The sequence below is a fragment of the Serinus canaria genome, chromosome 7 (assembly GCF_022539315.1).
Source record: "Serinus canaria isolate serCan28SL12 chromosome 7, serCan2020, whole genome shotgun sequence".
Classification (NCBI taxonomy): Eukaryota; Metazoa; Chordata; class Aves; order Passeriformes; family Fringillidae; genus Serinus; species Serinus canaria.
This window is the reverse complement of record NC_066321.1, coordinates 10,388,287-10,405,558: the sequence shown is the minus strand read 5'-3', so window position 1 is coordinate 10,405,558 and position 17,272 is coordinate 10,388,287. Positions and strand designations below refer to the sequence as shown.

At 45.4% G+C, this 17,272-nt stretch overlaps 1 protein-coding gene across 1 annotated transcript in view; it reads right to left on the bottom strand.

Annotated features, from left to right (window-relative positions):
• Positions 1-17,272, bottom strand: part of ADCY5 (adenylate cyclase 5) — a 200,762-nt gene that overhangs the window by 11,028 nt on the left and 172,462 nt on the right. The window contains exons 10-15 of the mRNA XM_030241746.2: positions 15,194-15,338; positions 13,461-13,558; positions 10,656-10,743; positions 4,210-4,326; positions 3,322-3,486; positions 920-1,095 (exon numbers count right to left, since the gene is read on the bottom strand). Of these exons, the coding sequence (XP_030097606.2) occupies positions 920-1,095; positions 3,322-3,486; positions 4,210-4,326; positions 10,656-10,743; positions 13,461-13,558; positions 15,194-15,338 (789 nt within the window). The remainder of the gene's footprint in view (positions 1-919; positions 1,096-3,321; positions 3,487-4,209; positions 4,327-10,655; positions 10,744-13,460; positions 13,559-15,193; positions 15,339-17,272) is intronic.

Here is a 17,272-nt window from a genome sequence, read left to right as displayed (position 1 = left end):
TATTTCATAACACTCTGGGAAGGGCCATGGGAATCTTCTCAAACACCCTCCTGTCCAAGGCAGGAACAACCACAGGTATCAGCCTTGACAAGCAGTTCACCTAATCTGGCATTATTTGGTTGACTCACATTTAAGAACAATTGTTGCCTACAAGGGGAAATCATCAAAACAAGGAGTTAACACAACAGAGCAATTCCCAACAAGAAACAAAGCTTCTGGAGGAGGACAGGCTTGTGGATGTGCCAAACTTCCCTCCCTGGTGTGGGGAGCTCCAGGAGATGGGGAACCACCACAGCAGTGGCAGGAGGCTGCCACCAGGATTGACGTGTGACCTGATGACAAGCCAGCTTTTGTAAGTAAAAGGGCACCTGTCCATTCCCAGTGAGCCCAGACCCTTCTGCTGGGAACTGTGCTGTGCCCAGCTGTGGTACTGGCTTTTCAAACAAGGACATTTGTCCTGGAAGCACCTGGCAGGAGATCACTGGCCAAACATCGAGCACCACCATTCCACCACCCCGAGCTGGGTTTGATTTATTGTGGTGGCTCCCATCACATCCCCGAGCGAGCTCAAGTTCGTTGGAGGATTTTTTTTTTCTTATTTGAGAAATGACATTTCTATATTGGGAGTGTAATACCAGCACTAAGAATGACTAACTACACTCCCCTTTTCTGGAAAAAAGGAAATACAGATCCACCCTGATTCCAGTTATACTCTGTTATTAATAGATAGTTCATTAGTCAAGTCCCACATTAAAAAGGTCTTAAAGGGAACTGTATTCTCCTCCTCTTCAGAGGCAGAGCACAGCATGCACTTCCCTGGCTTGCACCACAGCCTTGGCACTCCCATCCACCTAATGCCACACTGGAATCACTGTGTGAAAGAAATCAGGCAAAGATTTCAGAAGTGAAAGGCACTTACTAGGTGTTGGCTGTAACCAGGAGATCTGCATTGTCAAAAAGGTTGACCCCTGGCACTTCCACAATGAGAACATATATAAATTCAATTATTAACATAAGGATCAATTTTCCAATACAGCTGATCTGAAGGAACACAGAGCAGGCCAGGAGACTCAATAAGACACTGTAGGTAAAGTACTGTATAAAGACAAAAATGGGAAAAAAAAACAACAAAAGAGAGATGAATGTCAGCTGGATAAATCAAAACTGAAAACAAAGGAAACTAAACACAGGGATAGAAAGGGATTGGTTGTTATGTAGTTGAGCTGACCAAACATATAAACCTGGGGCTGCCTGTGGAATTCTCCCACATTACACAAGTTAAAACTGAATGTATGAAGAGGAAAACAGTGTCCTTCTTCTCCAGGCATGACATGTTTCACTCTCAAGAGACACAGGCCTCACAGCTGGACACCCAAGGCTGTGATGCAGCTTTTCCCTGGACACAGTTACTACCAGTTCTGCTGGATTAAGTTGTGCTCTAAGGCCAAGTTCTAGGCTCAAATATCTGTACAACACAGAGGACCAAGGGTATTGGCACTTCACACACCTGAGGCCAATGGGGAGGCACTGTCCCCTCCAGTGTCACACACTGGCTCCATCAGCAAGGTACAGGCTGGACAAACGTCCCCATGCCCACCCCATGACAATTTGTCCAGCCAGCAGCTGCAGAGGTGCAGATGTGTGGCTGTGCAGCACCTCTGGCACAGCTGGGTGCTGCAGCAGCAGCTGCTGCCAGGCTGGGAGCTGAGTGTTCAGCATGCCAGTGCTTCCCAGGGTGACTGCATTGTGACTGAGGGTGCCATTTATGGCTCCTGGGAAAGACAGCAGGGAAAATGCAAAATGAAGAGAGGCATGTTATCCTGCTCACCACCTTCCTGCTATCAAATCTGTGAGGATTTAAGCTTCCATTCTGTCTGGACAGGCCTATTTCTGGCAAAAACCCCATATCATGTGCCTGAGACAATCCATCCTTTCAGTTAAAATCAAGCCCTAGTTGAAGCAGAAATATGCTTATGTTCTGAGCTCATTTATTAATAGTCTGATATATTAAATTAGAGAAAATAACTTGTACAGCTTGTTCTTGACTCCTCAGTCTTGGCTGAGGGGTAGGATTCCATTGTCTCCTGTGTGGACATTGGGAGCAACAGGCAACACCTGTAGCAGATCCAACATGTGCCTTGCAGAGTGCAGGTGAGGGCCTCCTCACTTCTCAGCCCACTGAACAGAAGGACAGGGCTAAAGGCTGCCAGAGCAACCTCAGTGTGCAAGTGGTTATTCCTCACTGCTTAAAATTCCTCTCTGTCCTAGGCCAGCACTCCATCCAAATTCATGGTGGGCACAGACTGTTCCTAGACCTGCACTGTGCCAGATTCTGCTCCTGGGTCTTTCTGCAGAAAGCCTCTGCACACTAAAGCCCCTGCAAGGTTGAAAGTTGCAGGAATGGTGGTCCCAGAAACCTCACTGAATCACACAGGGGCCATATTCCTGTTAAGTTAAAAGGAAATATGTTCAGTAGGATACCAAGACTTTCAGCAGCACCTGGGACATCTGGATGGTAACAGATCCACCATAAATCTGTCAGGTCCCCATAAACCCAGATGACCTTGACATAAGTTCTAGCTCCATCCTAGACAGAGCTGTTTTTCCTTTTCAGTTTCCAGTAAACAACACATGTAACAGCCATGACCTAAAAACTCAGAGAAAGGTCTTGAATAGCTATGCAAAAAGATAATTTTTTTCTTTGTAAAGTATTCTATCAATGTGAAAAACATATTTGGGCTGGTTTGGGTTGTGGGTTTGGTTGGGTTTTTTTCCCATTAGAAGTATTTTAATTTTCTCTAAATGAGATGTCCTGAAGACACAGGAATTGCATTGCAAATTGAAGCAGACCACTGTCTGATTTGTCTGAGGCCAGACTTACCATAGCTTGGGAAAAAATGTATAAGCCAAGTTTTTCATCAGGATATAAAACAATGGAGGGAAGCATCAACTCTATGACTAAACACTGAAGTTCAGAGAACTGGTTTTTAGGTAAAACTGAGCACCCACAAACTCCTTTGAAATGACATGCAGTTCTGCATGCCATTAAGGATCTCATGGAGAGGGACATTTCCCCTGCTACAGGCAGGATCCAACTGTTTTAAAAGCCTACTAATTATTCAGCCTGGAAGGAACTTAAACATGAATGTGGGTTCATGATAATAACTTCAGACACTTAAGTCTGCCTGTAGTAGCCTGTGTCACTCCTGTAATATCAGTCAAGAGCAACCTAGCTTTCCTCAGAATCACTGAGATTTATCACACAGGTTTGATAGCCTTTTTCCAGACCAACCTCTGAAACCCATTTTTTTCAAGCAATACCTCTGGAAAGTTGCAGCTGGGCAAAGGGCTGTCACAGAACCCCTGCCAGGTGCCCAGGCTGTAGTTGGAAGTCAGGTTGCTGATAAGGCAAATGTCCACCCGGTCAGGAGTGATGTTGTATTCAGCAGCCATGCAGCTGGCAAGATCCACAGTGCTGCACATGAACTGGAAAACAAAGATGGAGTTAAGCTCCACAGCATAGACAAAGAGAAGAAAACAAAATAGTTTATATCAGTTTTATATAGCAAAATATGCAAGATGAAATCATCAGCTTATGTTTTACTGCACGTGCAGCAGCTATGCTTTTTCTCCCCCAAAATATTAATTAACAAAATCCATGCCCCAAAGAACAGCCACCTCCCTGTGAGCCCAAACTCAGCAATGGTGTTTGGAATCACAGCCTGACCACCTCAGTCCCAAAAGTGCAGCTCAAAAGCAGAGTCATCACCATGCCCATGAGCTGGTCCCTGCACTGGGAGCAGGAGGCAGCCCCGTGCAGGGCTGGCACCAAGCCCAAGGAACACTTCTGTCCCACTCAGTATGGTGGGAGTGATTACAGGATGTGTTATTTAACACATCAGCCTCGTGCCAGCCCTTCCTGCAGGGATACACATCAGGTGGGCTCCTGTACTTGGAGCAGAAGCATTTAAAGAATCACAAAAGGACCTGGGCACAAATCCATGCCAGGCATATAATGGGCTCTGGGGGTGGAGCTGTTGGGCTCCCATTTCTTCTCTGTGCCCAAAAAACAAAGGGCACCAACCTCAAATGCTGCCAGTCCTAGGCAGGGTCATGTTAAATTCAGTGTTTTAAGAGTCACAATGCTGCAGAGCACCAATAAGAAAACAATGCAGAACTGAGTGGATCAAAAGGAAATAATGGACATACCATGTTGACAAAGGCGGACAGAAAAACCAGGATAATGGCAAAGACTCCAACTAAGGTACTATTGGTCCTAGACTGTACAATCTTCTTAGAAAGAGTCTGGAGAGGAACTGGGAAAAGCTGCATGAGAGGAAAAAAAAAATCAAATAGACACCTAAAATCCTTGCTTGTTTTACAGATTACAACCTGCATTTGAGCTGCCTGCATCCTTCAGCGTGGGTCTGTGTGGATGCTGCACAGGGGCTGGAGGATGGTGATGGGGGATGGCAGCTCTGGGACAAGGGCAAGCAGAGACGTGTCTGCCTCGTGGCAGCAGGCCCAGCTGGCTCTCCAAATCTACTTAGCCTTCCTAATGGGAGTGATGGCTCCCAAGCCCAGATAGCATGGCTTGCAGGGCTGTGCTCATCCTCTCGTGAGAAGCAAATCCCAAGCCATCTGTAACTGAAATAGCCAGGAGCTTGAGCCTGGAAATTACTGGAGCAAAAATTTGAAAAGGCAGAAATGAGAGTACATGTCACGTCCCTTTGATCACCAAGGCGTATCACAGGACTCTCTGGTGCCATTTCAGACACAGACTGAAAACAGCCCAGGCCAGCTCTGTGATGTGTCAGACCCTCTGCAGAGATCAGCTGGCCCGGGCTGGGCTGTGGCACTCTGCTCCACACTCACAGTGATAAAAATACCCGTGGCTGAGGGCAATCAGGGAGCCCAGCTGGCCCAGTGACTCCTGCTGGCAGGGCCAGGAGCTCCCTGCTGATGGCTACTGACTGCAGCATCCATTCCAGATGGAAACAGCCTGTGTGTCAGAGCAGAGGCTGACCCTGCCCTTCCCAGACTGGCTCATCCCTGGTGGGGCCTGAGGCCTCCCTGCACTGCTCTGGCTGCAGGAGTGCCCAGGAGACAGCCAAGGCACCCCTGTCCCTTCACTGCCACTGCTGTGCCAGTGGGAGCTCAGGGCTGGAGCAGGAATGCCGGAGACCCCTGTGCTCCCACGGGAGATTGTCCTCCCGCAGTGCCCTGCCCCTCCACACCCCCACACCAGGGCAGAGGGGCTGTGCCCAGCACCACCAGAGCCTTCTCCAGAGCCCAGCTCTCCCCTCCCTTACTCACTGCACCAAGAACCAAGCCACTAGAGGGTATTTTTAGAGACACAAAGAAACAGCAGCACAGCGCCATGGCACTGCAATTTAACTATGACTAATGTTTCTATTAAAAGTCTTGCTTTTCCCTTTTATCCTTCACTCTTACATCTTTGGGTATGCAACATTTTGTCAGCGCTGAGCTTCCCACACAGCAGCCCTGCAGTGTAATTACCCAGAGCTGCAGCGGCCAAGGCGCTCATCAGCGGAGACTCTTTACACAGGCAGGGAGAGGCTGGGGCAAGAGTTTGGAAAGAGCTGATTTCACCTGCTACCAGCACATGCTCCAGGTGAAAGGAGAGAACAAGGCTCTGTGGGGGACTGGAGAAAAGGGGAAAGGGGGGTTGTAACTGATTTGGACTGAATGAGGATTGATTGAAATACACTGGAAGCTTATGCAATGCTTCAGGCTCAGTGGCAGCCACCATAAAACAAAGGGAAACACCTTTCTCTCACAAATAAACCCTGCTGACATGGAAATCCTTAGCTTTGCTGATAAGCCATGAACCAAAATACCTCTTTGCCCTACCATGTCCAGCTGCTCGCACACAGATGTCAGCTAGCAGATCCCTACTAGAACAGAGTTATGGAAAATCCAATGGGGCCTTCCTCTGCTCTAGCCCCTGTAGGATTTGGAAGGAGGAGGAGGAGGATCTGTACTGCATTTAGACAGTTTACTCGCTAGATTAGAGCAGGACAGGTTTTCCTGCCACTTCTTTGTTTAGGCCTCAAGGCCAAGCTCCACAAAGGCATTCAGGGATCTAACCTCCATCTGTAATCTCTGGGAAATCAGGCACCTAAATAAAACTTTGGAGTTTTTTGTTGTGGATCTTGGCTCAAGCCCCTGCTGCCAACAATCCCAAAAAAGCCTGACTTTGAACCAAGCCTGAGATATCAAGCAGAGCGATCAGTGGAAGACACTTAAATTCTAATGAAAACATGTTTTTCTTTGTATTAATCTTGGTTCTCATTACTTTGCAAACTAGGAAAAATTTTAGGTCAGTAAACAAGTACAGCTGGGAAAAGTCCTGAAGAAGAAAGAAATGCCAAAACCCATAGGAGGTCAGGGCTGCAGTTGAGAGTGCAACAACACAGTCATGCCATGCCTCTGAGGAGCCTCTGCCTCAGGAACACCCGTGGGGGCCCTGTCACATAAGGGACACTCTCCTCATTTCACAGAGGCAGCTGGAGACCAGGAACACCTGCAGCTTGAAGGACTTCTGGGGCAGACATGGGGAGCCTGTCTCAGGTCTGACAGTTCAGCTCCGTTCACGCAGAGCATCTCCCATAAAAACATCCACAAGTCAGGGGTGTAGCACAAAAGTAGAAGAAAAGGAAAGAAGATGACTTTCCCTCCCATTTTTGAAAAAACAAGAATAAGACCTCTTCTGTCCTCATAATATCAGGACATTACAGTACAGTGAAAACCCAAGCAGCACTGCTGGCTGGCCCATTGTCCAAAGTGACACTCCAATCCTGCCTGAGTGACAAAGAGGGATCTGATGAAATGGGAACTCCCAGACCCATCTGCACTACTGAGAAGGGGCTGAGAGAAAGGATGTGATCCATCTGGGCAGCTGAGATCCATGTTTGGGCAGCCACACAAGGTGAGGTCACTCATTAGCACTCTTGAAATCCCCATGTGAAGAAAAATAACCACAATGGGAAAAAAGAAAATTGGATTTTCCAGTTGATTCCAGTTCACTCTGAACTGAAATGTGTAAGTGCAGGTGTAGAAAGGGCACTGCTGTGCAGGTGAAGTTACAAGTTTAAAAAGTGATCCAACAAGTAGTATATTACACTGAAAATAATCCATAACCCCCAGTCATTTGCATGATGAAATTACTCTAAATAAAGTAAATTCTTTGGAACAACAGCTGATGTAGGACAGAGGAGAAATATCTCTTCTTTTTGTCTTCTTAACATCTAGTGTGGGTATGGAAAACTGCTTAGATAATTGCTGTTGTGTTGTAAGATGAGGTCTTTAAGGTCTGATTTTTCAATTTGTAATAAAAGCCTTTGAGTCATTTTGAAGTACATTAAGATGCTTCTGCAGTAAAAGACAACATCTCCAGGCAACTTGATGTTGCAAGTCCATTTCTGTAACTTATTTCACGGTGATTTATTAGTCTATTAAAAATGTACAATTTTCAGAGGGTTTTATTTTCCTGATTGAGACAAAAAACCCCAAATGCTTTAGAAGCATCTGGACCAGCTTTTGGAGGCAAAGAATGTGATGGGCAAGCTACACCTATGGAGAGGTACAGAAAAGCTTATTTTCTCATAAAGGATAACTTGACATTTCTCTCCTGTGTTCTCCCAGAACCATGCAAGAAGTTGAATTCCACACAGCAGTGTAGATACCAGAAGTTAAAGGATTTTAAGAAAAAACCACAAACTTGATAAGTTAGTAGCAAAACAGATGTCTGTCAGCAGAGTATTTGAGAAGGGACCCTGTTTCCCATGACCTTAGACTCTACTGGGAAGGGACACCACCTCACAGTGGCCAAGACTTCATGGAGCATCAAAGCAAAGAACTGGAACTCTCTTGTTTATTACAGCTGAAGAAACTTGGAAAGCCAAGCTGGCTGTGCTGGCAGGTCCAGGAACAACTTCTAGTCCGTGGAGAATTTTATAGTGGAAGATAATAATGACAGCAAAAGAAAATAAAACATGATCAAGCTGTTCAGAAAGAGCCTGCTGGCCACTGTCAAAGCCTGAGCTGGAGAGGCCAAAACAGGGAGGGGAAATCTCACATGAAAGCTGGAAAGAGGAAGAAAAAAGAGACACTTATCATGTAACAGCACCGCAAACAGGCAAAAGTTATGCTTATGCTGATGTCCTGGGGTGAACACCTGCTTTCCAACTTTGTGTGGAACGAACCACTGCTATTTAAACACATGATCTCCTCTCCACATCTGAGTGTGAAACAAAGCAAACAATGCTGACATCCCTGTCTTCAGGGATTTCATCTGAAGGATCTGCAAAACTGCCTGCCTTCTGCAGGTGTGTGTTTCCTGGAGCAACGTGGAGCACAGAAATAAAATAACACCCCTCATCCAAGGGCTGGGTAAACTCACTGCTTAAAAATCAAAGACTGGAAACACAAAGATGTTGTTCTGGGTGACAGAAGTGGGCTGCAGCTATTTGGAGCTGCTGCCATCAGACATGGAGCTGACAAACTAGAAGTACCTGTTCCCTAAACAAGCCATCTCATAATCAGGTGTTGTCAGCAGAGGCTAATTTGGAGCACTAAGAAGAGGTAATCAGAAAGGAACTGGAGCTAGAAGGTTCAATATTTTCAATATTTGCAATCTCTGCACAGAAGCCACACTGGATGTTATACATGACTATGTTGTGGGGATGAAAACTCACTGCTGGAAATGTCAGGGGCTTCAGAAAATCCCATTAAATTCTGATGGTATTCTGAATTCCCTCTGATGTCTTGTGCATCCAGAGCCTATGCACAGAGGCAAAGCCAGCCTAGAAACAGTTGGAGGCACCACTGAACAGACCTCTTCTACAGGAATTTGGGAGATCAGGACAAAGAAAGCAAGAGTGAAATCTGCTTACCATCCCAGGGACTGAAAAGTCCTGTGTGCCTTTTAAGTAAATCAGTAATTAAGATGAGTAACAATCTTAACCAAAAAGCCCAAACCATAACCAGAGGATTTGAATGATGACAGAAGAATTGAGTGCTGCTGTCAGTATGTGGAAGTGGCCTGTAAATGCCACTGGGTGACAAACAGCTCTGAGCCTTGGAATCTGGCTGGTGGCACGTCAGGCAGCTGGGGTGCTCCAGAGCTCCAGGCCTGCCCCAGCTCTTGCCCCAGCAGCCCCAGTGACTTGGGGTGGCCCTGCTTGTCTGCAGAGTGCTGGGATGGTGCTGCCAGACACCTGCAGCGTGAGGAGGCAGCACAGCTCAGCACCAAATTCCCAAATTCACTGTGGCTGTGACCTGGATCTTGTCACACTGGTGGTTAATTAACTGCTAATCACATGAACATTACCTGCTAATCACTGCTATCACTGCCCATACAGTTCACAAATGGATGACTTTCAGTAGCATCCTCAAGTGCAATGGACACACCAAGTACAGCCAGGCATCTGTGGGGACCTTTTCCCAGCTCAAGGCACCCAAGCCTTCCTGTCAGCAGTGTTCTTTCCGACTTGGCTTCTCACTGCTGGTAAACAAGCCCAACCAATGGGATGCTGCACTTAGAAACTAGGCTCCCTTTAATATTGTCATAAGGCCAAAGGAAACCCTGTGAGTGAGTAGTTAACTTCAAATAGTAGTTGAAGCTTCTGTCACTGGGAACACTCTGTAGCTCTTATTATATGAGAAGGCAAAGCTTAATTTCCAAATATAACTTTAAAAAAATCAAAAAGACATGTAAGGTGCAAGTCTGTCAAGAGCACCCACATTCAACTGTTGAAAATGGCACAGAGAAGATAATTAAAGTGAGACAAATCATCTGCCTGACATTATCCATTATCCCACTGTTTCTTCTGCTGGAAACATAATGCTACTGAGCTATTTTATTCCAGGCACTGAAGAACAAAGCTAAGCTTGGGCTAAGGAACCTGAATCTGAGCGTGTTCCATGTTCAGACACTTCTAGACTAGAAGGATCCCTAAACCTGAAACACCTGTTAAATGTTTTCAACAGGAACACCTTTGAGTGAAATGGATGAGCACAGCACCCTTCCCACAGTGCTCACTGCCAGTTTACCACAGGCTGACAAGAAGAATTTATATGTTTTTGGACTTCACACAATGTATTTATTTTCTGATCAAAGCCAGCTACAAGAAAGAGCCCAGAGAATGCTGGAAGTTCTGTACACTCATGTGAGAAAGGCTGATAAAATTCTATATGTTTATGGCTTCTACTTCCCTCCAGGACATTTTTCCTTGATGATATTCTGCTTCTGATTATCTGCCTACCCAAACACGCATATGCAGCAGGGGCCAGCACACAGGCAACGCTGCAGGAAGTTTACAGGGAGGAAATGAATGGGCAGGGTTTGGTCTCACATTGGAAAATGTGCTCTTCTTATACCAATGTGAGAGTGTCTGCAGGGGACTTAATAGACATGCAGATCCACAGAGTGATTACTTCTTGCTGAGCTACAGAGATGCCAACCCTAACATCTGTTTGCAGTTCACTCTGCCTTATCAAAGGCCTTTTCTGTAACCCTTATCACATAGTGTGGAAAGGATGGCTAACAAAACACACTCTGTTAGCTGAAGAAGCAGATTGCTGATCTGGTTATCTTAGGCAGAGGACTACAAAGAAACCACAGTACTCACCTTTACACAGGAGTAAATGACTGAAACAAACACCACTGTGGTCAGGATCAGGAAACAGGTCAGGTAAAAGCCCAGCATAAATGTAGAGCTGAAATCAAGGAGAGGTTTGGTTGGTTTTGTTTTGTTTTTTAAAGGCACATTGTGTAGAATAGTTCCAGCTCTGCTCTCAGGAGCACATTTGTACAAGCTATGACACACTGCACAGGCTTTCCAATTAGGATAGCTGCAGGAGACACGAGGTGCCTTGAATACCAACAGATACTCTGGCCTGTTCAGAACTATTCAGAGAGGCTGCAGAACAGAGAATGCTGCATCTCTTCCAGCAATCACCTTCCTGCTGGGGTGACAGAGGTGGGACTGAAACACATTTCATGCACTAGAGGAGGTGACAGAACAACTTGTTGTGGCAGGTCAGCCCCCAGCTGGCTGTGGGCAGGGCACCCCTGGGAAGGAAGGCAGGCTGAGTGCTCAAGTGCAGCTGGGTGGGAATAATCTCAGTGGGAATGGCTTCCTGTCTTGCACAGGGAATGTCTGTGCAGCACCACTCTCTGTGCTCTGTCTGGTGCCTGGGATGTGAGCAAGCACAGCATAAGGATAGTCAGGGACAACAGCCTTATCTTGGCCAGCTTGAGAGGTTCCTGCTCCTCCCAGCTTTGAAGTACAAAGAGGATTCCGGGGCCAACTTTGTACTGTGAATTTTCATCTGTTTTCCTCACAAAGATATTCAACATCAATTTCCCAGTGACTGGTCTCAGTGAGACAGGATAGGCCCCCTCCCAGGAGTCAGCCTTGTTCATAATCTAAAGGAAGTACTCTTGCAATGTGACATGAGGGCAACGACACCAAAGCCAGCTGGTCTCTGTGTTCTCTCATGACTACTGGGAAAATTGTACTTGCTAATTCACTGTTTGAGCCTTTTTTGAAATTCCTTAAAGCAATTCCTCTTTATCATAATAAATTGACACTGACATTCTGCCTCTAGTTTCAAATTCAGATTCCACGGTGTGTCTTTCCTGAAGCTCTGATGGTGACACATATGCACCTGTGGTTTCAGGTGGTGTTCAATAAAAGACCAAAGCTATGCAACTGAAATATAAGGAGAAACAAAGCAAAAGGTGAAGGGAAGTCTGACCTACAGTTAAAATATAGAATTTTATTTACTCTTGAACCAAACAGACTTACTGACTAAGGACACTTCAGAACTTGCAAAAAAAAAAAAAAAAAAAAAAACCAACAAATAAACAACCACCCTCTTTATGGGCAGCATGGAAGGAGACTGAGCAGCACAACATTTACTCCACACTGCCATAAGGGATGGGCTCCTGCATAATACAAAGGAGGCAGCCATATGGCTGCCACACATGAGAAATTGTCAAGTTGTCATTTAAATGTTAAACTGGGTTTTATGGAGACAGCGTAGGGGCTGCTGAGGGAGCTTGATGAGCAACACAAGGCTGGTAGAGGGCCTCTGCAGGTGTGAAGTTATGACAGCAATATCTAGAAGTCCAAAGTGTAAGCCCCTGTTAAATTAGTTACTCTCAGAGAACATTTCTGGATGTAATTAACATTGCATTAATTGCTGGGAATTATCTAGTTCCAATTTTGAGCCTCTTTCAGCTTCACTTGCAGTTTCCCAAAGCAGGCCTGTCTGTTTACACAGTGCATTTGTCCTGATGTTATTTTGCTGATTCAATCCTTCTCTGAGCACTTGTGCCTGGGAGAGGGAATGATAAACATCAGACTACGTGTTATTTCTGTGACCTTCTGAATATCTGATCTGAATGCTGCAAACCAGTCTCTACTCCAAAAAGAGTGGTGGGAACAGACATAGAAAACAGTTGTAATGGCATAAAATAGTGCTGGAGCGCTCTTTAGGGACAATTTTTTGTCTTCTTGTAAGGAAGATAAATTTGGAGCATTTTCAGAGCTTCTGTGATCTTGTTCTTCAGTTTAAAAATGACTAACTCTAAATTTATTTCCAACACAGCATTGCTCAGTGAATGGTGTATTATTGCTACTAAACTAGATTATAGGAAATACCCACCTGCTGTAATTTTAAGTGACTTTTAAAGAACTCTTTGAGAAGTCCCATTTCTGCAGAGCTCACTGCTGGAAAAGATGTAGTGGGTTGTGCTGTGCCTTGCCTGCAAAGCTGCAGACCACGACAGTGGCCAAGAGCCCTGTGCCCCACAGCCCTGAGGAGCCCATGCCATTCTTGCCTGGGGAAAGGAATGACTGCAACCCTTAAACCTGAGTGAGCCACAAGCTCAGGCATGTGCAGCTCAGCCTCCTCTCTATCTCTCCTCTTGCCCAGCTGCTCTGAGTCCAGAAGAATAAATGTATGAGAGATTTATCCTCATTTGCTAAGCAGCTCTTGAGACCTCGGTGCTCTGAGCAATGAGGCTGTGATGAGTTTCCACCTCCCTGCCCCAGTGTGTTTAGGCAAGAGGGCAGCCCAGCCTTGTGCTGTGAGTGTGTGCTATGCCTTGATAGTCAGTCCTTCCTACTCAGTGATATTTGTTTTCCAGGGCTTATAAATGTGCTGCACTGAATTTCCTAAGACAGGGGTAAGTTATAAGAGAAATCACTTCGGGGAAACAGAAATCCTCACATGCCAGGGAGGAGGTTTTAATCTGCACTAGAAATGGGTGAAAACAATAAGCACCATGCATCACTTGAGCATGAATTATTTAAGGATTTTTCTCTTCCCCTCGGAGCTCTGAATTTTCAAGGAAAAAACAAAGAAAAGTAGGCTGGAATAGAGGAGGGGAGCAGATGGGAGCAAAGGGATGAAAGGGTACTCACTGTGGCATAATTATGATTTGAACAAAGCAGATGAAGAGGAAGACTAGGGAGGCACAAGCCACATAGGCTCCAAATCTGTCATCCACCTGCTTGGAGTACTGCAAAAAACCACAGTTATTATGTTAGTGGGAAAATTGGTTGCCTGCCTTCTCTCCACAAAAACTTCTTACTCGGCTTTTGTCTAGGTCCTTGGAAAGCAGTGCTGGTAGGAAACAACATTCCCAACTCCCCTTCTCCCCCAAGCAATCTGTAAGGGCTCAAACAGGCCCAAAGGCCAGGGAAGAAACCACAGAGCTGGGTGAAGAGAGGATTCACCAGCTGCCCCTTGCACGAGAGGAGCAGAAATGGATTATCTGGGACCAAGATTCTAGGTCACTGTCATCAGACCTAAACTTCTTGCATGGGAAGTTTCCTCCAAGAGGGACAAATGCTGCTGATGAGAAAACCTTGCATTTGTGCAGATGACTTGACTTGTTCTAATGGCAGTGCAAGGCTGCTGTGCTTGTCACACAGTCACTCCTGCCAGCTTCTTGTCAGCCACGGGGGAGCTGCACCCAATTCCCAAAGAGGCTTTCTTTAGCTTGAAGTCAGTTCTCAGTGTTTGAACCACAAAATAAAAGGTGCTCTGAACAGGTGAACCCCTAATTTTCCTGGCAGTTTTCAGCTGTAAAATTGAAGAGGAGGAGTGGGGGGAAATTACATGCTGAAGCTTTTATCCAGTCCCACACTGATTCATTGAACAGCTGTAAATCCTGAAAAGCTCTGCTTTTGTAATAGGTAGTCATTCTTGTCAAGGAAAGACTGTTTCTAAATAAAATTGTAAAATAATTAGTGCAGACTTATTATGAAGTGTTTTCCATGGAATAATGAGTTTAACCCACAGACCACTCAAGCATCCTAAAGATATGTGCTTGAATAAAAAATGAAAGAAAAAAAGGATTACTTCCTTTGTGCAATTAAACCCACCATTTCTCATGGAACCTTTAATAATGTCATCCAGGTACCTCTAGACTTGGAAATTAGACTTGGAAATTTGACTTTGAAGCCATCTAGAGCTGATGATAACGGATAGTCTCTACTATATAGCCAGGGAAATGATCTTTGCCTGAGAGCAATATCTGAAACCAGATCAGGATGAAATCAACTGCTCATGAGCTTTAGGTCTGTTACTCCCCTTTCTCACATTTTTGGGATAGAGAACAATTTCTTGCTTAAAATGGGCTCCCAAAAATATTCAGAGTACAGATTGCATCCCAATGAGCCCTAATAGTACCTGGGGCTCTTTGGGGAGAAAGGGCAGGGAAAAGTCCCTCCAGAGGAGTCCCTCCAGAGGAGGAGTCCCTCCAGAGGAGCTTAGGTAGGGAGCTGAAGTGGGTTTCTCCAGTGATTTGAAGGAGATAAGGGGTGACTGCAATCTCAGTTTGGAGTCTCAAAGTCAGAGAAAAAAATCTGGTTTATCCTGGATTCCCTTTACTGCTTATCACTGCACATTCCCATGTGTCTGATAGAAATGGCTTTCCTGGCCAGTGCTCCTTCAGATGACTGTGATTTTTTTTTTTAGATTATATTAAGGTTTCCATGAGGAAGCATGGATTTTTTTAAAATCACAACCCCACCTCCTGCACCCAAACCATGGCTTAAACCCTAGATAGAACAGCCTGACCTTCTGCAGGAGAATTCAACCTCCTAACAAGCCTGCCCGACGCACTGCGATGGTTTTTGGACAGCGTTACCTTTTTCTCCAGGTCAGGCTCCCTGAATGTCAGGAGGAATTTGCGCACGTGCTCCGAGCGTAACCGATCGATGCTTCTGGCGTCGATGGCCCGGCCCAGAAACTCATCCACTTCATCCTCTGGGTTCATACTCTCCTGGGTGCTCCTGGGGATGCCATGAAAAGGGAGCATAAGAGCACAAGATAATTTCTGCCTCTGCACTGTGTGTTATTGCAGTGCATAACGAGCTGGAGGTTAATGGCATTTTCCTTCAGTTGGGAGAGGGACTGGGAGCAGAGAGGGAGTGGAATCAGCCCTAGAGCTCACTGCCAGTCCTGAGCCATTACTACAAGGCTTCTGTTTATTTGCCCTGTTTCTATACTACATCTGTTTCCTGGCACTCAGGTCTCATTTCCATCCCTCATTATCTAAAAGCACTGGGTAGCCTCCTTCCCCTTGTCCTCTGACTTATCCTTCCCTGCGCTGCCGTACTGCTGCAGCTGTTAGTGCCAGCACTGAAAAAAATGATTTGTGCCTCCAGTCATACTGCATGCTTTCTAATAACAATTTCTGTAAATATTACTAAGAAAATCTCCAAACTTGAACCATTCTCCCTTTTTGAGAAAAAATTGTTTACAGAACAAACATTTGGGGGAAAAAAATGTGGCCTGACTCCCCTTCACACAGTTACTTATGAGTATAAAGCATAAAACAGAAATAAAAATCTGTTTATGAGATATTTACTTAAGAAAAGGTTGCAAAAGAAAAAGGCAACAGAAGAAAATAGTACAAATTTGATTCTGCTTTCTAAATATGTGGAACAAGATTATAATTTTTTGTGCCATTGTTTTTCTGAATTTCTGCTGTAGCTAGAAAAAAATGAAGCTGATTTTCAAAAACTGTTGAGAAAAAATAACACTGTAAACTTAATTGTCCTGAGGCATTTTGCACTGAGGATCAGGAAACCTGAAGTACCTCCCCAGATTCTAGTTATTTTTAAAATCTAACAGTATTTTAATGACTTGATGCTGTCACTTTAATGGCCTGCCCTCAAACAAGCTATAGGCAGAAATTAAAAGCTAATCCTGAAGTGCTGTTTTTCTGCTTTGCTTGCATGATTGCCCAGGTTATCCCCAGGGTTTGCCAATAGTTATCCACTGAAATATGCCCCTCCCTTGCACGGGGGTATTTTCCAGCAGATAACTCTTTCTGTGTGCAAGCCCCACGGTGCACAGCAGCCCTGGGCTCCTGCTGGGTGACCCTCAGCTCAGGCACTCGGGAGGAAAAATCCTGGGGTCTGACAAGCACGATGAAAAGCTACTCTGCTTTATTTCCCTGGTTTCATTTGTACTGCACCAGAGCACACAATGCACTCTGTGCTGCAGCCAGCAGGCTCCCACAGGTAAGGCTGTGCTGGAAAGCAGCTCACAAACCAGAATGTGACTCTGTTTTAAAAGTTAAAGGTCCCTTTCCAAAAGGAAGGCTCTTTCAAAGCTTTCTGCAAAACTGGATCAGATTTTAAGAAGCCCTCTGTACCTCACCTCTTCTGTGCATCTCTTGGCAAGAGAAAAATAAATCAGGTCTATCTGCTCATTTCCATTCTACCACTTCTTGACCCAGCTAGCAAGCTGAATGTTTCTGCTCCTCAGCGGGGTCATGACAGCACAGCAGTGCCATCTATTCAGTGGCCATACAAGCCTAGTTTGTCTCAAGGTCTAATCTCTATTTTAGCCAACCTTAGTATTTCAAAGGGGTTGGGGGAAAGAGGTTTTTCACTTGGGACTCTAGAAGTTATTTAGTTCCTAGAAATTCATATAATCAGCTTTGAAAATAAAAGTGTTTTTTTTTCCCTACAAGGTCAGGACATTCAATTTACTTCCTCAGAGGAAGTACATCTCCTTGAGCATTCAGGGGGATGCTGCTTCTTTTCATTCAGACCTTGCAGCGTCTTCTGGGCTCATAAAAACGAGCAAGGAAATCATTGGGCTTTGTATTTACAGAATGCCTCCCCAGGCCCTGGGAGCTCTGGGCACACTGGGGCCACTCACATTTCCCCACCTTCTGCTGCAGCCCAGGCTGGGGAGGCAGCTCAGCAGCTGG